This window comes from Sceloporus undulatus, chromosome 5 (assembly GCF_019175285.1).
Source record: "Sceloporus undulatus isolate JIND9_A2432 ecotype Alabama chromosome 5, SceUnd_v1.1, whole genome shotgun sequence".
In the NCBI taxonomy this organism is placed as follows: domain Eukaryota; kingdom Metazoa; phylum Chordata; class Lepidosauria; order Squamata; family Phrynosomatidae; genus Sceloporus; species Sceloporus undulatus.
In genome coordinates, this window is record NC_056526.1 from 53,376,877 (window position 1) to 53,402,596 (window position 25,720).

General features: G+C 42.0%; 1 protein-coding gene across 1 annotated transcript in view; it reads left to right on the forward strand.

Annotated features, from left to right (window-relative positions):
• The first annotated feature begins 12,395 nt into the window (after positions 1-12,395).
• Positions 12,396-25,720, forward strand: part of CSRP2 (cysteine and glycine rich protein 2) — a 20,058-nt gene continuing 6,733 nt past the window's right edge. The window contains exons 1-2 of the mRNA XM_042469579.1: positions 12,396-12,537; positions 23,559-23,677. Coding sequence (XP_042325513.1) covers positions 23,566-23,677 — 112 coding nt within the window. The 5' untranslated portion in view covers positions 12,396-12,537; positions 23,559-23,565. The remainder of the gene's footprint in view (positions 12,538-23,558; positions 23,678-25,720) is intronic.

Sequence of the window (25,720 nt, forward strand, 5' to 3'; positions counted from 1 at the left end):
TTGGAAACACATGAGTAGAGTCACAGACATGTTCCACTTTGTTACACAACCAGAAATCTTGACTGGTTTAAATCCATTTAGTAGGTGTGTGTGACTTACAACTATCTGTATTCAAATCCTAATTTGTAGAAGGCTAAAGGAATTAGCCATTATTTGGCTAAATGTAAAGACAGAGAGCCAGGATTCTGGGTTTAGGGAATGTTGACCACTAACCACATTGTAGCCAAAACTAGATAGGGGAATTTTTAATTAGCTTAAAATTGAGAGGGGCCAGCTATAAGGACCCAGCAAAATCGTTTCCTGTTTTGTATACCAAGGGACTGGGGAATTAAGAAAGAAAGAAGAGACAAGTTTCTCCAATTAATGTCTTATTTTTATTAAAAAGGAAAAATCACACACAATGCACTAGCACATACTCATTCATCCAAGGCTCAGGAAATCAGGAGTTAGCGTGGGATAGGTTGAGGCACCACTAATGGAGATACTTATGATAGATGAGGATTGCTTCTGGAGTACAATTAGTTGAGATGGGGGTGAGACACAGCCGTTCGGACCACGTTGTTTGAACAGACGTGCCGGAGCTAGATCAGAGTCCAAAGTGGCGTGATGTCCTCTTGAAATCTAAAGTAGCACCTTGAGGGGAGTTTTCCAGGGGTTTTTAAGGGCTAAAACTAGCCTCTAGCAAAGATATCTGATTGTCTGGACAAAGGCGTTTGATTGTTTGGGTGAGGTATCTGGTCTGTCAATAATCAAGGGAAATGGGGAAGGGGTTAAGTTGATAGCCAGCTCAAGTGAAGGATCTTGGACAATCATCGCACTTTCTTCTGATTACTGGAAGTGAAGATAGTCCCATTAGCGACAGCCAAACTACTTGTTGGGCAAGTCCGAATGTATTGTTTTCAAGAGGTATCATGAGGCTGACCTCAGTGCATACATGTCCTGCCGCTTTGGGGATAATGGCGGACAGTCTGGCAGGGTCCATCTGGGGTCATGTTGAAGGACACACACACACACACACACACACACACAATGGCTAACAACATGTTAGTGCAACAGCACATTGGGTTTTGCTCCCAATGTATTTCCTTGCACAGGCATACAGGATGTATTTAAAGTATGTGAGACAGTAAAAAGAGACCATCTACCATTTCCCTTCTTAAACAAGTATAAGCACTTCAAATGTGTTTATTATGAGAGTCAATGGCACCATGGTACCTTCCACTTCAAAGCAATAGTGAAATTAGCAAGTTTTAAATTATGCCACAAACAAATTAGAAATACAGCTGTCTTGTATCAGACAATGCCAGAGCATTAAGTACCTGCATGTTAGCTTTTGCACAGTAGGGAAAGGTACTAGACTAGCAGAACCTAATATTCAAACTGCACGATACAGAAAACACCTATCACACATCTTCTTGAGAATATATGTGGACAGCCCTGATCTGGACTGGGGGATCATGCACTTATTCTGAAACAGGGAAAGAACAGTGCCATATATTTACATGAAGTGTTTCACCTATCATGTAATCCCTGACCTTAAATTAAATTTTATGCACAAGCCTAATCCTGTCTGAAGACTGCTTTTACATGTCATGATTTTATGGTGTTAGAACTTCCCTGGAAGTGTTAAGTGACTCCAAAATCTGAAAACATAAGGAAGAAAAAACGTAACTAATGAGCTGGAGGCAAGTTGCACTGTCTTTGAGTAGGAAGAGCCAAGAGGCTCAGAGCAGAAGAGGCTGGAAAACCTCTTCCCAGAGAATTTCCAGGTGGCAATTCTTTCATCTTAAGGGTGAAAGGGAGGAAATGAGGAGACTGTTCTTACCTCTTTGAAGTGAAATTAAATAGATCAGAAACAGATCTGCTGGCAAGGAAGATACTATCATCAAGCTCACAGACCTGTGAATAGATTTACTGGGGGTGGGGGGGTGGGGGGAGGATGAACACTTTCACATTGCAAGCTCAAGCAGCAGATATACTGTAGAAAAGTAAATATACTGTACTTCTTTGTTGTGGTAGTCTTAGGTCATAGGAACACAGTTCCATATCCTCCAACTGTCCAGATTTGACAGTGACAGTTCTGATTAAATCTTCTTTTTCAGTGGCTTTTGAAATGTTTCTAGTTTATCTCCCTTTCTCCTACTTCAGCTTACTTCAATTGCTACAAATTGAGTACAGTGCGCCTGCATCATACACTGGAAGGTGCGCCAAAAGTTGCAGCACCGCACACCAGAAAAAGCAATGGTGCGTGCACCACATGCCACCGCAGGCACAAGCCCCATTCACTTGAATGGAACTTGAACATCCATATTTTTTCCCTTACACAGGGGGGTCCTGAACGGATCCCCCGCGTAAGGGAAGGGACAACTGTATGTTGTTGTTGTGTGCATTCAAGTCATTTCTGACTTAGGGTGACCCTATCATGGCAATTTCTTGAGCTGATAGTGTGTGACTTGCTCAGTGGGTTTCCATGGCCAAGGAAGGAATCGAACTCAGATCTCCAGAGTCCCATGTTCAAACCACTGCACCACACTGGCTCTCTACAAACCCAATACAAAGTACAAATGTAGTTTGCACTCAATTAACTCAGGACTTTATCGTACCAGCCTGCTGTCCCACCATATTTGTGCTAGTTTCAGAATGGTAGCATACTGCTTTGGCATCATTTCTTATCACACTTTTCCTCACTCTAATGTTACTCTTACTATTATTTTATTAGACCCTGCCTTTATCCCAGCATAGGGATTCAAAGCAGCTAACAGAAAATTTAAAAAACAATACAATTTAAAAACAATACAAAATTTAAAAGTATAAATTTAAAAACCAATTAAAAACAGTTAAGAATTAAAATATAACTTATTAAAAATACAAACCTTAAAATTTAAAACACACAACATTTAAATCCCAGTCCTTAGCAGCTTGAAAAGGCTTGACAACACAAGAATGTCTTTACCTGCCACCAAAAGGATAGCAGGGATGAAGCCATCCTGCCCTCTCTAGGGAGAAAGTTCCGAAGATTGGGAGCAGCCATTGAGAAGACCCTCTCTCTTGTTCCCTGAGAGCCTGAGAGGGTGGTGAAAAAGAGATAAAGGCTGCTCTTGATGATCTCAGTAGTGGGTTCATAAAGAGTGATACGGTTTTTCAAATAACCTGGACCCAAGCCATATTGGGTTTTATAGATCAAAACCAGCATTTTGAATTGTGCCCACATACAGACTGGCAACCAATGGAGCTGTTGCAACAAGGGAGTTGTATGCTCCCTGTAGCCAGCTCCAGTTAACAACTTGGCTGCAGCTTCTTGGGCCAACTGAAGTTTCTGAGCACTTTTCAAAGGCAACCTGATGTAAAGCACATTACAGTAATGCAAATGGGATCTAACTAAGGCATGTATCACTGTACCCAGATCTGACTTCTCCAGGAATGGGTGCAGTTGGTGCACTAGCTTTAACCGTGCAAACACACTCCTGGTCACTGCCAAAACCTGGGCTTCCAGGCTCAGTGCTGAATCCAGAAGTACCTCCAAACTATGAATCTGAGTTGTCAGAGGAAGTGTAACCCCATCTAACAAAGGCTGAATCCCTATTTCCGGATCTGTCTTTTGGCTGACCTGGAGCACCTCTGCCATGTCTGGATTAAGTTTCATTTTGTTTGCTCTCATCCAGTTCATTACACCCAGTTTAGGAAAGGAACAGATTCCTTGGAATTGGGTGGAAAGGAGTGACAGAGCTGGAGCTGGGTGTCATCAGCATACAGGTGACACTTTACTCCAAAACGACAGACAACCACACCTAACGTTTTAATGTAGATGTTAAAAAGCATAGGGGACAGGACTGAATCCTGAGGGACCCCACAAGCTAATGGCCAATGAGTTGAACAGGAATCCCCAACACCACCTTCTGAGAATGCCTCTCCAAGAAAGAACAGAGCCACTAAAAACAGTATTTCCAAGCCCGATCCCAGAGAGGCGACTCAGACGGATACAATGGTCAATGGTATCAAAAGTTGCTGAGAGGTCCAGTAGAAACAACAGGGACACATTCCTCTTGTCCAGTTCCCTGTGTAGGTCATCCACCAAGGCGACCACAGTCGTATCTGCTCCATAACAAGGCCTGAAACCAGACTAACATGGGTCTAGATAATCCATCTCATCCTGGAACCCCTGGAGTTGAAAAGCCACCATACACTCCAGCATGCCCAAAAATGGAAGATTGGAGACAGTAGGACCCAGGGAAGGTTTTTTTTCAAAAGAGGTCTTACCACAGCCTCCTTTAGGCATCATGGGACCTCGCCTTGTTGTAAAGAGGCATTAATCACTTCCTTTATCCACTCGGCCAATCCTTCTCTGGCCTGTTTAATTATCCAGGAAGAGCAAGGGTCTAGTGTACATGTGGTGGCTCTCACCTCTCCAAGGATCCTGTCCACATCTTCAGGCTGCACAAATTAAAAAGTATCCATCAGTATGGGATAAGCAGGAGCCAAGGTTACATCCACTGAAACTGTATTCTAGTGTCTAAGGGGAAGTACAGACCGCTGAGAAACGGCAGTCTGCAGGCACCTCTTTTTACTCTGGAGGGATGGGTGCAGACCACAAACCACACACTGTCACTCTGGAGTAAAAAGAACCCAGAAAAAATGGTTTCTGTTTTGCACCACCATTGTTACATTGCAACGAGTGCCAATGGCTCACTCGTGATGTAATGGACGTGACATGACGTGCGGACGCTATTACGTCAAAATGGTGGCACCCATGTAGATGGGATGCTGCCATTATTGCGCCACCATCACATACTAGGGTTAGGGACCATGTGGTTGGTGCATGGTCCCTAACCCTAAAATCAGCGCCAGCACAGCACATTTGAATCATCCGTTCCGGGCCTAAGTCAAAGAAAATCTGAGTGATTTTAGGAGCCCCAGTGGTGCAGTGGTTAAATGCCTATACTGCAGCCACTCACTCACAAACCACAAGGTTGTGAGTTCAATCCCAGCCAGGGTTGAACTCAGCCTTGCATCCTTCTAAGGTCACTAAAATGTGTACCCAGCTTGTTGAGAGCCATTAGCTTACAGTTGTAAACCACTTACAGACTGCTAAGTGCAGTATGAAGTGGAATATAAATGAAGCTGCTTTTGCTATTTTATCAGCAAAATGCTGGGCAAATTCTTTACAGAGAACTTCTGAGTGGCTTACATTCTACTTAAGACCAGATTGTAACAGATCCTTGACCACTTGAAACAGCTCAGTTGAACAGTTCCATGCAGCTACAATAGTTTTTGCCAAAAAAGCCTCGGGGGGGGGGAGGGGGGGCTTTATTGCTATACCATATGCCTTCTGGTAGATTTTAGCCTGTTTCCAGTCAAATTCACTCTGAGTTTTCTGCCACTGTCACTCTAGTCTTCATATAATTTGTTTCACTGCTACCAGCTCCTTAAAAAATCAGGGAGATGGTTTAGTTCCACTCTGTGAAATGGGACACTTAGGCATGATTGTGTCAAGTGCCCTGGTCATTTCTCCATTCCAGATATCAACCAGGGTGTTGACAGGCCCACCTGCCAAATGGGCACATGATCTGCTTTCCACACTGCCAAACATTGCCTTCTAGGAAGATGGGGAGGGCAGATGGATGAGAACCTGTAACCGGCAGCTGCCTCCCAAAGCTGGGGCACAGAAGCCAGATTGTGAAGGTGTTGGCAGCTGTCATTGCTGCAAGGTGGAGTAGCAGAATCATGCCCACACATACAACATGACTGCATGAGAAGCAGGAGTGTAGCAAAGCGACTTATTTCATGAAGGCAGTAATGAGATAGCAGTGAAATTGGGGGCCTGTTGATGGCTTCTGCCCATCAGTGAAAAGGTGCACTACAGTAATGGATGGAATGCAAGGCAGCAGCAGGATACACATGACATCCTGACCAAAGATGCTTTTATCCTGTTAAAATTCCACTTATATAGTTTCATGTGATAAATCGCTACAGGCTTTCCTACCTTAAAAACCTGGAGTCTGAAATTAGTCAACTGCTCTATGGGAGGCCTCATGCCATTTACCCAAGACACTAAGAGGCAGGTTGCAATGGTGCCACCATCCAGTTCTTATTAGCATCCCCTCTTCTGTGCAAAACTGAAAAAAATATATAACTTTTAAGCAAATTCAGCTTTTTAAAGGGATGCAATGCTTTTGTCTTAAACAGTATTCTTCATCACAAATTATGATTGCAGGCATTAATATTCTACAGAAAACAGCCCTTCAATGGCATTTGTATTTTGCCAAGCTTTTCAGAGAGCTCTGCCCAAGACTCTCAGAACTTGGATTTAATAACCTTCTTATATTGCTGTGCTTATCAAGTGCAGCCACCATGATGCCATCAGTACCTGTGGTCTGCGCTGTACATTATTTCACTAATTACATTTTGGATTACATGTAAATAGTATGGTGTCTTCATCTTCTTAGCTGGTTTTAGATACACCTACTAACAACTCAAGCAGTGTTTAAAGAGAGCAAAAAGCACTAAGAAAAAAGTAAGATCTCATATCTCTGTGCTTTGTAATTGCTTTAAAATAACTTTACTCAGCACCAGTATATTTAGCAAACAGCTGCATTCTTCATGAGACTGTAGGTTTTGCTCACTGAACAGTAAATTAGAATACACCTCTAAGACTGTAAAGTAGCACACACATCATTATATGGCCTGCCCACTGGATGCTAGATATATATAAACAGCATTATATGTAATTATGAAAAGCTATCTGGATCCAGCATGGATTGAAAAATAATCTATTTCATTATTAATATATTTGCACTGGTTTCCTAAAGGCTGCTTCCATGCAGGCAATCTTTAACAGATTAGATGTAAGATGGGGGACATCTGGCTTGACAACAGTACATGTGAAATTGATCTAGGAGTCCTGGTAAATCACAAGTTGAACACAAGTGGACTAAAAAAGCCAATGCAATTCTAGGGGGTATCAATAAAAGCATAGTATCTAGATCAGGGAAGAGTACCACTTTATTCTGCTTTGTTTAGGTCTTATCAGGAATACTGTGTCCAGTTCTGGGTACCGCAATTCAAAAAGTATGTTGACAAACTAGAGCATGTCCAGAGAAGTGAAAAATCTGGAAACCATGCCCTATGAGGAATGGCTAAGGGAGCTGGGTATGTTTGGCCTGGAAAAGAGAAGGTTAAAAGGTGATATGATAGTCCTGTTTAAATATTTGAAGGGATGTCATACTGAAGGTAGAGGTTAGAATTTTTATTGGGGAGCAATGGCCTCATTTTGCACCCATATAGCTACATCACTGTAAATGTGATTATTTGGCATTTTGCAATTCAAGCCCCAAATTGTGTGTGCAGGGGAATGGGAACCGGTTCACTTAGTTTAGAGCAATTATATGGCTTGAAAAATGCCTATCTTAAAATGAAAACAATAGTTTTCTATTGCGGTTTTTTGTAGAAGTTATGCTTGTGTGACAAAATAATACAAAGAAAGCTTTGTGTTTAGAAACAGTCAGCTGATACAAACACTGATCCTCAAAGGGTCTATTGGCACAGTCCCCTGCAAGCTGAATTAGGGCCTGTTAGTCTAATCAGGGAGATAACCTTGCAGAATGCAGGTAGTCTTATTGTGTTAAAAAAGGATGAACTATATTTATGCCATTCGTTTCTTCTTATTTCATCTTTCCACCAGTACTGGATAGAACCCAGCCCCAGCTTTCATAGAACTACCTAAATGTTTGAAAATGAAGGAGGGGAGGAAATCTGCAAAATACCCACAACATTACAGGACATAACACCGAAAGTGCAGGATGGTAATGCCAGGCACTAAACTATTAAAAAAAAATTACACGGGTGTGTTGGTATAGAGGGGACAAATTGAGGGCATTGTCACTTCCAAATAAGAATTCTCTTACCTCCCCCATGAATTTTACTTTCACTCCCCAAATTTCTAGCACTGCAGTAACCTAAAATTTAAATCAAGCATTTAGAAACACAACTTAGGGCCCATCTGACTGGGGGAATAACCCACATCCATGTCAGGGTCTGCTACAGGAACAACCCCAATTCCAAAAGGCCCCTCATCCCCATTATGGAAAGGGGGCCTGTTTGGAATTGGGGGGGTATTTTGGCACACTTGTCATTCCCATTCCTACCTTAAGATCAAGCGATCCAGGGTGGCAAAGACCCCAGAGGGACCCCATGGGTCTCCCTCTCCACTGCCACCCTTGAATCACTGCCTCTTCCTTCCCCTTCCCTCCCTTCTTGCCCCGGCTTATCTGGGTGCTGGTGGCTGTGGCCCGGCGGCAGCAGCGGCAGCCCTCTACTCCGGTCCTCCAGTCCTCCTCCATCTCCATGCTGCTCCCTGCTCCCCAGGTAGGCCTACATTAGAAGGAGGCCAAGGCAGAAGGAAAGAGGCAGCAGGCCTGGAGAATGCAGGATAGAGGATGGAGGACATGCGTGCATGCCTCCATACTCCCAGCCTGCCTCTCTCCTCTCCTTTGCGGGGCCCCAAAGGCAGGCCGGGAGTACGGAGGCACAGATATAAAAAAATGGGGATGGCAATGATACCAAGGGAATGCAATCATAGCAAATGTAAGAGAATCATTTTCAGTGTCTCACTCTGCAATACTAGCGATTTAGGGAATAAAGGAAATTTCATCTGTGCAGCAGAACTCCTATGGCAGGACAACATCCTCAACCCTGCATGAGAGATATTTTAATTGGAAATGTTGGGACATAAGACTCAAAGCATAAGTCTACCTTAATCTAACATCCTCCTTATCACAAGTAACCATCCACAAGCAACCATGCACTACCTTTAGGAAGCCTGCAACCAGAGAACCATTCTCTCCTTCTGTCATGGCTGAGACAAAAGATTTTGTGGCCTATGGCAGAGCAGATGGTACCACATCACCCAGGTAAAAGCACATAGTAGCCATTACCAGACAAGTTGTTCAGCAAATGAGGCAGAAAATCCAATAGACACAAGTTCTTCTCTGGCAATCAATTGCAAAGCAAGTTTCTTTCTTCTTTATGCTCTCCTCAAACCTACTGTTTAAGGCAGATACCTCCCTTTGCCTACAACCCTGTTTGCTTCAGCTTCCAAGTAAGTGCTGCAGTCCAGAAACTCATGTAGCTCTTCATTGGAGTCCTATTGGAGTATTCTCTTTGAATTAAGTAAACATTTTAGTCTAACCTTGTTGCTTTGTTCACAGGAAAAGTGAGTTTCCTGTAGGTGGCAATACTCATAATGCTGAGTCTGAACTTTCCATGGAGAATTCCCCATCTTCCAGTGAAGATCTTCCCATCAAATTATGGATAGAAGAGGCTTTCTGCTTCAAACTTGCCTCTTTTCATGTGAGGTCAGCAACAATCAAAGGGGTAGCACCAGCATCCTTTGTCTTAACCTTTATATAGGATGGCTGAATTGAGGGTTTGAAGCTAAGGGTATTTCTAGGCAGAAGTTTGTGCTAGCAGTTAGAGGGTACTGTGCTGATATACCATCTTTTTCTCTTCAACAGATTTTCTATAGTAAGGGGAAAAACCTGAAGATCTGGAAAAACAAGAAAAGGGTTACAGCTAGAGGATAACATTGTTTGAAACCCCCCCCCCCTAAAATTGTGTGAGCGACACATATGTTTTTCCTAGCATTAGCTGTATCAACACTGGAGTTTAGGGAGAGGTTTTGAAATTTCTCAGCCAGATAGATCTAGCTATACTAAACTATAAACCTCAGTGTCCCGTAGGATACCACCATGGCAATTAAAATGGAATAATAGCATGGCAATTGTTCTGTTTGACAGGGCTCCAGCAGTAAAAGTCATGCCACGTTCCAGATATTGCAGGACTACAGCTCCCAATGTTCTTCACCATTGGCTACGTTAAGGATATTGGGATCTAGATATGAACAATATTTGGAGGACTGCATAATTTCCACCACTGTTCCAGACAGAGGAGATCTTCAGGGGGGGGGGGGGGGGGGAGGAAGGAGTAAAGGGCATACTCCTGGCATAATCACACGATTGTGATGAAGATTTTCAGACAATGTTGTGCCCATCCAAGACTTATCCAGTGAAGATCCAGGAATGATCCAGTAACAAACCATTCATGGGACTTCCCCATGAATGGTTTGTTGCTGGAGATCTTAACAAGATAGGTCCTGGAGGAGCACAACATTGTCTGAAAATCTTCATCACAATTGTGTGATTATGCCAGGAGCATGCCTTTTATTCCCAACTGTTTTTCCCCATGTGAAAATCTCCAGAGGGTTTCTAATAATTAACAGGTGCCGTGCATCACATTCTGTCTTTTTTCCTTAGTATGTTCCTTTCCTTTTCCTTTTCCCCCCTTTCCTTTCCATTTCCTCTGGCAGGAAAAAGAAGAAACAATGAAAAAACATGGAAGGGAGATTGCACAGTAAAAACCCTGTCTAAAAGCTGTTAGAAAATCTACTAAAACTTGGAACAACTGCCCAGTCCCTTGTAACATATCATTTGTGCTACAGAACTGTACTACTGTAGCAGTTTGATTCCACATTGGCTGCAGAATTAATGCAGTTGGACACAGCTTTAACTGCCCTGGTGCCACAACAAGCTACAAATCCCTGGATTCTATAGGATGAAGCCATGGCAGTTAAAGTGGTGTCAAACTGGAGAGGAAAATGCCCATGCGAGAAAACCCATTCATAGCAAGCAGGGTGACCAAACTACCTCCTTTTTCAGCACATGCCCTACATTTCAACCTTCTGTCCAGGAGGAGTTCCAAAATGTCCTCCACTCTGAGCATAACTAAGAAGCATTGTTCCCTTTTGAAAAATTAATCTGCCTACCAGCCTGTCCTCACTGCAAACAGGGAAATAACTTCTAAAGCTGTTTTTTCCTAGGACCACCAGCAGAAAGGCTTGCCTCCAAAGCTTAGGGTGCATTTGTTTCTCAGAAGGAAAAAGAACAGCAAACAGGCAATGGGCTGCTTGAAGACACAAAGCAAATGTTGAAAGGGTGTTTCCCCTAATTTCAGCAGTGGATGAATGTATGGATCTGAGAGCTGGACAGTGAAAAAAGCTGATGGGAAGAAAATCAACTCATTTGAGATGAGGTGCTGGAGAAGGGTGCTGGAGGGAAGCACTGAGAAGTATTTCTGCAATGTTATTCCTAAGCTGTGCAGGGCTTAGAGAGGCGGGTGACCACGTGTCCTCCTTTTCCAGGACATGCTTTACGTTTCCAACCTTCTGTCCAGGAGGAATTCCAAAACGTTCTCCATTTTGAGCATGACAAAGAAGAATGTATTTACATTTCTAGGAGTGTTCTCAGCTGTTGTTTTGTAAGCTCCCCCATTTTTCTTGAATGTCTCACATTTTGCCTTGTTCCCTCCTTTGCAGTTAGGACATCTGATTGCCCTCACGCACTACAACTCCCAGCCGGTTGGGGAGGGGGTCTGCGTATAAATCATAATAATCATCTTCCCCAGGCTTTCAGTGTCATACTGAGCTGGTGAGAACCTGCATCTTGCTGTAGTAGCAAACTTCATCATTGACTAGTGTCAAAAGACCATAGGTCCTCCTTTTCTCCAGCCCCTGTCCTACATTTCCAATCTCCTAATCAGGAGGAATGTCAAAATGTTTTCCATTTGGTGCAGGACTAAAAAGGATGAATTGACATGGTCTTGCTTTTAGCTCAGGGTGACCAGAGGGTCCTCCTTTTCCCCAGGCCCTGTCCTCCATTTTGACCTTTTTCTGCCCAGGAAGAATGCCAAAACGTCCTCCAGTTGGAACAGGACTAAAAAGGATGAATTGACAAACTGTTGCTTTTAGCTCAGGGTGACCAGAAGTCCTCCTTTTTTCCAGCCCCTGTCCTACATTTCCAGCCTTCTAACCAGGAGGAATGCCAAAAACGTCCTCCATTTGGAGCAGGACTACAAAGGATGAATTGACAATAGTCTTGCTTTTAGCTCTGGCTGGGCGACCAGAGGCCCTCCTTTTTTTCTGGCCCTGTCCTACATTCCCAATCTTCTGCCCAGGAAGAATTCCAAAATGCCTTCCCTTTGGAGCAGAATGAATTGGCATAGTCTGGGTGACCCGAGGTCCTCCTCCTTTTCCCCTCCATTTCTACCTCCTTCTGCCCAGGAGGACTGTCCAAGCGTCCTCCATTTGAAGCAGCACTAATAAAAAAGCGTGAATGTGTTTCGCTTTCCTTTGGCGGTGTCCTCCCTTTTCCTTCAGGGTCTCCCTTTGGGGTTCTCTGGCATCATCCCTTTCTTCTGAGGAAGAGGAATCAGGCGCCAAAAGCCCAAGTGTGACTCTGTTTCACTGAGTCTGGAAAGGCGGGACCTTTAGGAACTGAGTAAAGGGGGGGGGGGATAAGGGCGGGACAACCCAAAGGAGGGCTCTGAGTGGGATGTGGGGTGTCATAGCCCTGCCCCTCGCCTGGAGGAGAGAGCTATAAATCCCTTCCCAGCCTGGCTGGCTGCTGCTGCTGCGTCCTGGGCGCACAAGAAGAGGCTGCTTGATTTGGGGAGAGGTTCCCTCCAGAGAGGCTCTTGGCCCTCCTCCAGGTAAGCAGCCAAAGGAAAGAGAGCAGCTAGGGCTCTTGTTGCTGTGTGCCTTCAAGGCGACCCTGTCCTGGGGTTTTTGCTTGGCAAGGTTTCTTCAGAGGGAGGGTTGTGTCACTGCCATTCTCTCTGAGGCTGAATTCAAAGACAGAGTCTCTGGCCCCTTTGGGACTCACTGAGAGAAAACATGCTGGCAGCCTGAGCTTTCCTAGGCTTTAGTCTACTTCCTCAGATGCTTTGGGTAGTTTGTTGTTGCTGTTATTGTTGTTGTTATTATTATTACAGAGAGATCTTGTAGCACCTTTGGGACTCACTGAAAGAAAGAAGCTGGCAACCTGAGCTTTCCTAGCCTTCAGTCTTTTCCCCCAGGTGCATTCTCTGAGGCTGAGAGAGTGTGACTTGCCCACAGTCCCATAAGGAGGAAGTGTGGAATTCAAACCCTGGTCTCCAGAGCCTTAGTCCAACGCTGAAACCACTACTCATCACTCCCTCCTTCTCTCCAAGCCGCTTGCTTTTCCTTTCCAGTGTCTCCCATTTGGTGTTGGCTTCCTGAGATGTCACAGCTGTTCTGAGTTGCCACCCGTGGTAGCTGTAGTAGTTGCTCTGGTGCTCAGACTTCCAGAGTCTTTGGGCTCATTTGTGTGAAGCAATTTGGGGTTTTGTCTGATTGGGCCTTGGAAAATTCATATGGAAAATGTTATTTCAGTAGTGCACATGTGGTGCTATGAATAACCTTGTTTTGTTTCTATAGCTGTTCACTGCTATCTGGAAAGTTTGCATCTTCCTGTTCCATAAAGTGCCTCTTTAAATAGACAGGGATTAATTAGGAAAAGTACATCTACCTGCTGTAAACCCTTTAACAGAAAAGCTAAATGCTGTAGGTAATGGGGCTTAGTCATATGCCTTAACAGCCAGTCCCAATCGCCTGCCTGTTAACTCTTTAACTATCTGCAGCTCAAACTTTAGTTTCTACCAGGTTTAAGATGGGATAATGACAAGGTTCAGTTTCCCAAAGAGCAGCTGGTACTTAAAGAGAGAATAAATACAATGGAATTGCTACAAAATCAACTGAAGGAAAGTGGCCCTGGAGGCTTTTTATGCCAGTGTCAAAGATAGAGTTGGCCATATAACACGATAGCAGCAAATCTTGGCAGATGAAGCCTATATTTGAGCCAGTCCTTTTGTGAGAAGCAAAATGGATTATTTTTTTTCCCTTTCTGTAAGACTTTGTAAATCTCATGCAGGTTTTTTCTTCTTTCCAAACTTTTCAAATTAGTTTTGTTTGAATTTCACTTTTTAAACTAAGACATTTTTATTTAAAACATAAGCATGCCACAGTGGTATAATAATAATAATAATAATATATTTATTTATACTCCACCTTTCCCTTTCAAGGATCTAGGTGGGTTTTATTGTGTATTTGTCATGCCTTTCAACCATGTATTTGTCATGCCTTTCAACCATGTATATTTTTAATGTAATTTTGTATTGTTTTTAGATGATTTTAACTGGTTTAAATTATTATTATTATTATTATTATTATTATTATTAATCTGTGAGCTACCTTGGGTCCCTTCTGGGCAATAGGTGGCATATAAATGAAATAAATAAATAAACCTTTGTAAGATGTTCTGGGATGCTTTGCAGTAAATGACAGTGTACGGTGTCTTGTAACAAACAAGGATAAAAACAATGCAGGTGTTCCTAAAATTAACTCCTACAGAAAATCCCTCGCCTGTTTTCAGAATGAAGTCTTCTCCTTTGCAGAGGACAGGTTCTGTCATGAAGAATTGCCAAAGTAAGAAAGATGGAAACTGGAAGGCTGTTGTCTCCCAAACATAGAGCCAAATAATTGTGCAACGATTGTGTGTGATTCATAGAACTTGTTCTACAGCTTGGTTGCTACCAAATATTTTCTAGTTTCAATGAGGTTCTCTGTATCAGAGGATGAGTTTGTACTCTTCTTACCCTTCTGAAATGTTTGAGTAACTTGAACTAAATGTACACTAACATATTTTCCATACTGTTATTACCCTGCCTTCCAATGACAAGCACACCCAGGACAGCACACATTGCAAAAGTGTAAGATCTCCCCCCCCCCTTATAATGAGTTCAGACTGTCAAGAAACGCAATTCTAACACAACCTGTTTGAGTGTAACAGTGATCTTGGTAATCAAAACTGTCTGTGATTCAGCTGATGAGAAAAACTATCTGCCATATATAGGCAAATTAGGTGCAAAAGTAATTACCAACTGTAGTCCAAGCCATTAAGAGATCCCAATGTTTCTCTTGTTGAAGAAGCCTGGTACTATTTGAAATAAATAAAATCCTTTGGCATTTGGTACTAAGGTCTTGCTGTGTTTCTTGACTGGTTCTGATAGATGCATCAGAGAAACAAGTCATGCCAGACAAATCTTATCTCTTTTTTGATAAAATTACCAGCTTGGTAGATGAAGGGAATGCTGTGGATATAGTATATCTTGATTTCAGTAAGACCTTTGACAAGGTTCCCCATGACATTCTTGCAAACAAGCTAGTGAAATGTGGACTAGACAACATAACTGTTACATGAATTTGTAATTGGTTGACTGACGAAAGCCAAGGGTGCTCAACAATAGCTCCTTTTCATCCTTGAGAGAAGTGACCAGTGGGGTCCCACAGGGCTCTGTCCTGGCGCCAGTGCTATTCAACATCTTTATCAATGACTTGGATGACAGAATTGGGGGCATACTTATCAAATTTGCAGATGACATCAAATTAAGAGGAATAGCTAATACTCCAGAGGACAGGATCAAAATTCAAAACAACCTGAATAGACTAGAAAGCTGGGACAAATCTAACAAAATAAATTTCAACACAGAGAACTGTAAGATACTGCACTTAGGGCAGAAAAATGAAATGCACAGATATAGGATTGGCGACACCTGGCTGAATGAAACAATGTGTGCAAGGGATCTAGGAATCCAAGTAGACCACAAGTTGACCATGAGTCAGCAGTGTCATGCGGCAGCTAACAAGGCCAATGCAATTTTAGGTTTCATCAAAAAAAGTATAGTGTCTAGATCAAGGGAAGTAATAGTGCCACTCTATTTTGCTTTGGTCAGCCCCCACCTGGAATATTGTGTCCAGTTATGGGCACCACAATTTAAAAAGGATGTGAAGAAAGTGGACCGTGTCCAAAGGAGGGTGACTAAAATGGTGAAGGGTCTGGAAACCATGCCCTATGAGGAACGACTTGGGGAGCTGGGGATGTTTAGCCTGGAGACGAGAAGGTTAAGAGGTGATATGATAGCCCTGTTTAAATATTTGAAGGGATGTCATATTGAAGAGGGAGCTAGCTTGTTTTCTGCTGCTCCAGAGACTAAGACATGGAACAATGGATGCAATCTACAGGAAAAGAGATTCCCCTCAACATTAGAAGGAACATCCTGACAGTAGAACACACTCCCTCGGAGTGTAGTGGAGTCTCCTTCCCTAGAGGTCTTTAAACAGAGGCTGGATGGCCATCTGTCGGGGATGCTTTGATTGTGAGTTTCTGCATGGCAGAGGGGTTGGACTGGATGGCCCTTGTGGTCTCTTCCAACTCTTTTATTCTATGATTCTATGTAGCTTTTGAACATAGCCCAAGATCACACTGTTTCTCTTTGCCAGACCTTGGAAAAGTTACTTTTTCAGACTATAGCTTTCAGCATGGTCATAGTGGCTGGGATATTCTGGGAGTTGCAGTGTAAAAAGTAACAGCTCACTGCTTATTGCTTTCTGAACTGGTGAGTGATTTTGGCCTTAGAAACTTGGCTTTCACCAGCTAACTGCTTTACATTCCTTTGTGCAGTAAAGGGCTGAGTAGCTGAAGGCCACTCCTGAAATTCAGAGACTACCTGTTTGATAAAGGCTATCTCTGTCATCTTGCATGATAAGAGAGAAGTTTTCCACTAAGCTTCTACTCAACCATTTTCTTCTTAGGGGAAAACAGTTTTTCTAACCTGTAGGTGAACTGCTTGGATTTTAAGTGTGGGCTCGCTGAAAGATCTCTTGACTTTAGCTGCATCTGCACTGCAGAAAGAATGCAGTTTGACACCATTTAATTGAAATGGCTCGGTTCTATGGAATTCTGGGATTTGTAGTTTTGTGAGATATTTGGCCTTCTGTCAGAGCTCTCCTGCCACAGTAAACTACAAATCCCAGTATTCCATAGACTGGAGCCATGAAAATTAAAGTGGTGTCATACTGCATTAATTTCACAGTGCAAATGCAGCCCTTGCCCTGCTGGCTACATCTGGATCACTCCATGCATTGGCTACAATTTGACATATATATCCAGTTATAATGAACCCAGCTGATCAGAACATCTGACATAGGTTTAGCGCCTCCTGAACTGCTTCCCCTTAAAATATTTATGTAGGTTATATATACAGGAAAGAGGTCATCAGTGAAGTACTTACTGCATCTTCAACTAACCGTTAAAATATTTACTGTGGTAAATCAACACAACTAAAAGCTTGAAACTCTATCTATACAATCAGGCAGTGAGCTATCAGTGTTATAGTTAATGTTTCTTGACTACCCAATGTTAAAGAACCCTAGAAAGAGAAATTAGTATCTCTTCCCATTTAGTCTCTGGTTTTAAAATTGATTTTTGTTACTTTAAAAGATCTAGCATACCAGATGATGACCATAATTTTGTTTGCTAGAAGCATTTATTCTAACAAGTAAGTGATACATAGAAGCCCTGGTTCAGCAGTGCCTCCACCTGAGTATCGTGATCAATACTTGTGGATAACCAAGCAAGTCAGGAAACAAATTTTGATTTCAAGTCAGAAAGATGTGAAGTCTTGTTCAGATCACTGCATGAGATTAGTGTTTATGGCCTGTTACAGACTGCCAAAATAAAGCTACTTCGGGTCTCTTTGGAGGTATGCTGTTTAAATGATGCATGCATCCTAAGAATCCGGAAGCTGCACCAAAGCTGCACTCAGTGCTTAGGAATGGAGTGTGGCTTTGGCGTGACCTCCAGACTCTTAGGACCCATGCATCATTTAAATAGCATACCTCCAAAGAGACCCAAAGCAGCTTTATTTTGGCAGTCTGTAACAGGCCTATGTTAATGTGCACAAGATTGTACTTTAAATTGAGTGCAGATCCTTGCTGAAACTCAGAGGCCTGTCCCTGCACCTGCTGGCGCTGGATGTGCTGCAGTACTGCCATCATTTTTAGTGACCAGAAATGGCATTCTGTTATTCCTGAGAGGAAAAGGGGGAAATATGTCTTCAGGTGCTCAGTGAATGTTTTTATTTATTTATTTTGGGAAAAGTCCAGTGCCTGTTGTTTCTGTATATAGTTCAGCATTTCCATGGCCATATATACATAGACCAAATGTGTTGGGCATTTTTGCCAAATAAAACAAATAAAAAATAAAAACCACCATCTACTCAATACTTGGAGACATATCTCCCCTTTTTCATGTAGATGCACTCCATTAGCAGGTGCCCTCCAATACTTGTCTCTTCTGCTTCTTCATTCTCTTACTCCTAGTCACTTTGAGACATATTGTGGTGGGAATTTGTTGTAGTATTGCCACAGTGAAAATTAGAGAGGGCTCCTGTCTTTTAACAGTTGTGTAAAAGAGGAAATTTTAGCAGGTGTTGGTTGTTGTGCAACCAGATAACAAGTAACACCTGCTGAAATTCCTTCTTCAACACAGGAGTCTTAAAGATACAGGAGTCTTTTCCAGTTTTCACTCTAGCAACCCTACTTTCATGCTGGGTTGGGGGGCTTCCAACACTATTTTAAATCAAAAACTGGCCTCAGAGCTGGACCCATGTTGGTGATTACCACTGGCAGAGGTCTCAAGCCACTCCTGCTGGGAAATAAAGCTGCCCTCCTGGGTCAGGAGCCGCCAGCGGGGCAGATTCTTCACCTGACAGTGTCAACTTTGCTGCCATCCCTGCTGTTGGTGAGGCTCATAAGGCCATTTCTCCCTGTTGCCATGCCACTGCATCTTCTTCCAACATTTGTTGGGGTAGTTAGGCTTGTAAATTGGATATTATCCAAAGAGCGTTTTTCTGCCTTAGTTGAAAATGTTTTATTTTTGTGTTTTTCCTGGAAACTTGAAGGGCAGAGAGTGCAAGGCCCAATTGGGATAATTATCACAAGGGCCACACGAGAGGTGTGCAAACTTCATCCCATCTTTAAATACTTCAGAATACTGTGTGGTAATAGAGACACAGATTTCTTCATGTTCATTCTTCACTAAAAGTGGCCTTTTTTTTTATTTTTACAAAAAGGATCTTGATTTCAAGAAACAATCTGTAATGATCTTTCTAAAAAAACCTAATTTTAAAAAGTGACTAAATATGTCAGTTCTAAAGAAAATGACTTAGAGATTGTTGTTGCTGTTGTGCGCCTTCAAGCTATTTCCATTGAGGCCAACACAGGCAACCCCCTTCCCATAAAAATTTACCTTTGGAATAAAAAGGTGGTGTTACTTTAAAAACCCTAGATGGCTCTGGACCAAAGTACCGTACCAATACAGGAAAAGAGATTCTACCTAAACATTATAAACAATATCTTACTGTAACAGCCATTGATTAATGGAATAAATTGCCTCAGAAAGTTGTGGACTCACGTTTCGAGATCTTTAAATGGGTATCTTTAGTTGAGTATTCCTGCATGGCAAGGAACTGTACCTGATGGCCATGGTAGCCCCTCGAAGCTCTAAGATTCTATGGTATCTGAAGGTGCATCCTTTCAGATGGCTGTGCTTTAAGATCTTCTGTTAAAGTTCTTCTCCAAGGAGCTGTATGAGAAGTTGTGTTCCTGAACCTGGGCACCTGAAAGATACTACAGAAAGGGCACAATTCGATGGCCTCCACAATCAGAAGCCAAATTTGATTGGCTTGGTACAAAGGGCACCAGGGGATTGTTCAGCTGGACCCGCATCGGGGTGCCCCTTCCTTTTGTTGTTTATCTCTAGGTTCAGTTTAAATAGGTTTTAGGTTAAATTAAGAGCCCATACAGACAGGCCAAAATAATGCTTCAGGTCACTTTGGAGATATGCTGTTAAATGATCCATGCGTCCTAAGAGGCCAGAAGCCGCGCCAAAGCCATGCTCCAGTCCTAAGTACTGAAGCACAGCTTTGGTGCAGCTTCTGGCCTCTTAAAATGTGTGTATCATTTAAACAGCATACCTCCAAAGTGACTCGAAGCAGCTTTATTTTGGCCTGTCTGTATGGGCCCAGTGGCCTTTGTTTAATCCAGTGTCTTGGGTCTTGTCTCATTATTTTGTGATTGGTCGTCAAATATTATTCAGGCCTTCTCAGTAGAGGTACCTCATTTGTAGAATGCAACCTCTACAAAAACATGCTTGGCACCTACACGCCAGTATTTTTGCACTAGGCAAAAACACTGTTAATTGTATAAGCATTTTGACTTGCCTTACTTTGGTTTTGTTGAGGCATCTTTTCTGTTTTATTACAGTAATATAAATTGGCTATGGATTATGATGAAGAGAGTCAGCATGGTGTAATGGTTTGAGTGTTGGATTATGATTCTGGAGATCAGGGTTCAATTCCCCACTTGGCCATGGAAGCCTACTGGGTGATGTTGGCTGAGTCACACACTCTCAGCCTCAAAGGAAGGCATTGGTAAGCCTTCTCTGAACAAATCTTGCCAATAAAACCTCATAATAGGTTTATCTTAGGGTTGCCATAAATTGGAAATGATTTAAAGGCACACAACAATAACAACAACAGCAGCAACAAATGATACTGAAATCTGTAAAAACTGAGGGCTTGTATGTAAATAGTTGTTCAGTTCTAAAGGGCTGCGTCAGACCATTTGAGTGATGTGCACTTGCAGCATATGGTCATATCTGTGTGCCATGCATACATGTGAGTTCTCTAAGTGAGAGAAATAAAGCCAGTCTTTCCCCAAAGCATTGAGTTTTTTATTGTAAGTAAATCTTTATCTTGCCAATGCTCAGCAAATCAGCTTTGTTAGGGATGCAATGCAACTTTACTGCTGAATAGTCCCATTTACTCTTCCTTCCAGTTCTGGCACACTTTTACCTAAATCAAGGGGAGGGGAAATAGATATGCAAGGCAATTGCCATGTGCTTGTTCTAGCTCAATGCTTACAACAAGTTTACAATTATTTGTGTAATTTGTATCCCATCTTTCTCCCAGCATGAGGCACAAAGCAGTTTGTAACAAAGCCATAATAAGATAAAGCTAAAAACCTAATGACAAAAAAGTTGAAACACAATTAAAAAGAGTGTACATCCTAGTTTCATGGTTAGGTAATGTTTAATGGTGGCTCAAAAGAAGCATTTTGCTTTAAAAAGTGTAGTAATTGCACAGGACATTGTATGCTAATCTTAATAATAACTATCTGTTCTTTTTGAAGGGGAGAGGGGATCATAGCTTCAGCAATTGTTTAGAAAGTTGTCAAGACCAAGTAAGGAACAGCAAAAAAACCCTAATTAAAGCAATGTTCCTGTTCTTTAGGAGACATTGTAGAATCAGAAAATCTTAAAATGCAAGAGGATTGGAAACAGAATGAGGCTCATATCCCTCTTGGGTTATGTTTGCCCTGAGTGATGTCAGTTGTGGTGTAATAGTTCAGCCAAATGCTTGAATAAATGTAATGAATCCTAACTTTCCAGATTCCAGTGGTGCTGAGAAAGATAAAATTAAAAGTAGTCTGTATACCATAGTAAATAACCTTTTCAGCCTCATCTTGAGCATTAGATAATGCTAAAGAATGCAAAAGCAGGACTAAACTCCTGAGAATTGTAAAGGCATGTGCTAAGTAACTAAAATTAATGTTGTTACCCCAAACTTAGATACTAGGCCCTGCATCATCACACAGTGGACTTTATAACTGCTGTGTAAAGAATGCACAAATATCCTTTTTTTGATTAATTGTTAATCTCATTTCCCTACATTCCAAGAATAGCTGCCTCTGAACCATGGTCATTTTGCTCTTTAGCTACCCTTCCTTGTAATGCTCACTGGGGCCACTCTCCATAACAACTAAAACTGAACCTCTTTCTCTCTCACACCCCCCCCCCAACACATCCCAGCTTTTTAAAACTAGTAGAACAGCAGGTACTTTAATTCTTTCAGCATAGCCTTAAAGGAACTGGCTGTGGGGATGAAGGAGTTATGCTTATCCCAGATCATTAGGACATGGGCCAGATTCACATTTTAACCTAAATCATTTCCCCCTTCCCTTCATGGATCTGTATGTTTGCATGAGCAGCCTTGTTTCTGGGGGAAGTAGCTCCATTTTTGTTGTTCAATGATTTTGAAGCCAACAATCACACAAATCATTGCCCCTGAGATGAGATCTCTAAGCTGCTGTGTCTTGTGTTGGCTTGATTGCTTGGATTAGTCCTGCAAGGGATGGGGTTCCCAATATAACTTTAAAACAGAAGCAGGAAAAGCTATAATGCAGAAGAGGTGTGCAGATGTATTACCGTTACTGAATTCAAATGAGAGGAACGCTATGTCATTTAATCTTTAGAAAAGAGGTGTGGAAAGACAATGTACAGTACTCTTATTCCATTATATCACCCTGGAAACACCCAGTCTCTTCTAATGTAAGAAGCTAAGCAAGATCAGGCCTGGTTACTATAAGGATGTACTTTAAACAAATATATTCATTCCCTCATTTTCCTCCCCTCTCAGGAAATGCAATCAGAAACTGAGCTTTTTATAACTTTGTTCATAGGAAAGACATAGGCTGCATCTAAATGGTAAATCAGGAGATTTTGGCTGAATCTGCACTGCAGAAATAATCCAGTTTGGCACCACTTTAACATCCATGGCTCAGTGGTATGGAATTCTGGGAACTGTAGTTTGTCATGCCACCAGAGTGCTCTGAAAGGGAAGACTAACACGGGATACAGACCGCCGCTTTGAGGCGGTCTCCCGCCGGCGCCATTTGCTCCACGCGGGAGCCGCAGCAGCCAAACCACGCGGCTCCCGCGTGGAGCAAAAAAGAAGCTCCATTTTGGAGCTTATTTTTGCGGTGCCTTTATGACATCGCGAGGCGCCGCTGGCGCATTCGCGACATCATAGGCGCCGCAACACGTCTGGACGCTATGCGTCCAGTACGTAAACATGGCGACCCCCATGTGGAAGGGGCGCCGCCATGTTGTACGTATTCTATACGTACTAGGGTTAGGGGGATGCGGAAGCACCGCCCCTTCCTAACCCTAGTACGTATAGAATACGTACTAAATGGCGGTTTATATCCCGCCTAAATGTCTCACAAAAACCACACTTCCCAGAATTCCATAGTATTGAGCCATGGCAGTTAAAGTGGCGTCAAACTGGAGTATTTCTGCCGTATGGATGCAGCCAAAATCTCTCCTAACGTACTGTTTTCTTGCCCCCCATTCAAAACCATAAGATTGTGAGTTCAATACCAGTGAAGGGGTTCAAGCTCAATTCAGGCTTGCATCCTTCTGAGGTCGCTAAAATGAGCACCCAGATTGTTGGGGGCAATTAGCTTACAATTTGTAAACCATTTAGGGAGTGCTTAAGTGCATTGATAAGCAGTATAGAAATGTACTTGCTATTGCTATTGCTATATACCTGTACAAGCTATCAGAACATAGCTGTTATCTACTCTTGAATTTTGATGGAGTTCTAGAAGCATCACAGTGTATTAGTGCAAATATTCCTGTGACTTCTCCCAAGCATGGTTACATCATTAATATGACCATTCTTTGGGGTTTAGTTTGTGTTTCTCCTTGAAATATCTATGGATGTACCATTAAACTTAGGTGAATGTTGTTCTCTCAGACTTAAGTTACAGGCTGCAATATTTGACAAAAAGGCTTGCCTCAGCCTGCTAGTACTCTAGGCTGTAAATGTGATGGATGTGAAGGAGAACCACCATAAGGCTTAATGCCTAGCTATATGCTTCTGTAATTTGTTTTTACCTCATATCTTCATGAGACTGGTAGGTGAGCATTCATTTACCTGTTGCTAATTGCTAGCATTCTGTTCTGCAGACTCACAATGCCAAATTGGGGAGGTGGAAACAAGTGTGGAGCCTGTGGCAAAACAGTGTACCATGCAGAAGAGGTTCAGTGTGATGGGAGAAGCTTCCACAGATGCTGCTTTCTTTGTAGTAAGTACTTCTGAAGCTCTTTTCAATCAACAGATTATGGTTGAGTAATGCTGTTCAGAAATGGCAGGAACATAACTTGATGGTTCAGCTCTTGCAAGGTTCCATCTTACGCCCAGAGTTCTAAATGGTCACAGAGTTCAGAATGCCAAGTAGTACCTCACCTTATTCAAACATAAATTCCACATCACTTGACATCTTTGTCACTCTCTCTGAATAATATATTCTATCAAGGAATACACTTGACTTTACCAGCAAGGTATTTTCTGACATTGACAACAAGAATTAGACTTGATTGCACTTCAGACCTCAGCTTCTTAACAGTTAAAATTCCTAAATTTTTACATTTAGCTACAACTCCACAGTACTGTGCAAGCTTTCAAATTATCTGGAACTCTTCATCAGTCTGAACCAGCTTTGTCACAGTAATTAAAATATTAAAGGACCAGCAATAAGCCTTATCACCATTCCCATTTTATTTCCAGCATTTGTCCATGTGGGTCATTCAGATCAAAAACCTGCATTCCAGTTGATGTTAATCTGAGCTTATTTTTAAAAACTGAGCATTACAAAATGCAAAGATCAGCTCATCAGAATGGCAGTTTTCAGTACTATAAGCTGCTCTAGCAATTTGTGTGTGTGTGAGAGAGAGAAATTATTCGTTAGTTGGATGCCTTCCCAAATAAGTTAATTAAATGATCTGGTTGATTTTCTGTTTCAGAGTAGAGGAGCCAAAACTCTGTTAGGCCTTGGCACAGAAGGCTGTGGATTGTCTTAAATGTGCAGAGTCCATGTGATTATGTTTTGGCCTAAACAGCTTATTGAAGCGTTGAATTTTTGTACTAAAAAGCTTGTTCATTAGAAGATGCTAAACAAAGGAACATATCAAGTAATTGCTTGTTGATGCAACTGCTGTTAAAAAAACCAACTCAGCACTGTCATGACATAAAAATGCAAACAATAGCTTATCTGAGCTCATATATAAAGAAGTGGATATAGAAGTGATGTGAATGCATTAAACTAAAATATCTGGTAGCTGCAGATTAGGACAGTTAGAGAAAGGAAGTTGTTAACAACTGCCCAATATGCTGGGAAGGAAGTCTGTGAGCTAAACAGCATAACCTGGGAAGAACAATCTCAAACTTGTAGTAATATCTGTTCATGGCTGCGTCCTGTATAGGTTTATTTCTGTGAAATGAAGGAATAGATTTCTAAAGATATATAGACTACTTGGTGGTAAACTGGGATTCACAATTACAAGTGGCCTCTACAAAGGTGGCATTAAGATAAAGAGTCTCCATATCATGGCTTCTGGTAAGTCAGAGGCCTAACAGTTTTCTTTTTAGAAACTAAATATTCTCTAAATATACCTCCATATTTGCTAGGGTTAGGGGCACAAGACCCCTGTGAATATGGGAAAACCGCAAATAATAAAAACACCATGTTTTTACCTGAGAGGACACCCCTCTAAGAATCTCTAGGTCCTCTAGTGCAACTCTGTGGTCAACATCCAACAGACACTGACCATAGAACTGCACTGGAGAAGCTACAAATGTCTAGTGGAGTATTCTAGGAAACTCTAGGTCTTTCAGTGCAACTTTTAGTTAAAGTTGACCATAGAGTTGCACTGGAGGACCTAGATATTCCTAGAGAGAACATATTAATCAAATCCATGAATAATCATATCCGCAAATATCAAAGCTGCAAATATGGAGGGATGAGTGTAATGTATTGAGAGAAGCCTGGAGTGTATTAGTGAACCATATGATGAGACAAAAAAAAATGAAAAATGAGGTGTGATACTAGCCGCTCCTATATTATAGAAATTGTTCCATAATGCAAGCTTAACTTTTGACAAGGAAAAGTGGTAGCCAAACTAGACATAAAGATAGGTCCGTACTTCCATATTTTTGCAAACAGAAACAGGAAAGGGTTTGTTTCACTAATACTGCTGCATGATTTGAAGTTGATTCCAACTTACGTGACCCTGTCCCAGGGCTTTCTTGGTAAGATTTATTCTGAGGAAGTTTGTCATTGAATTCTTCC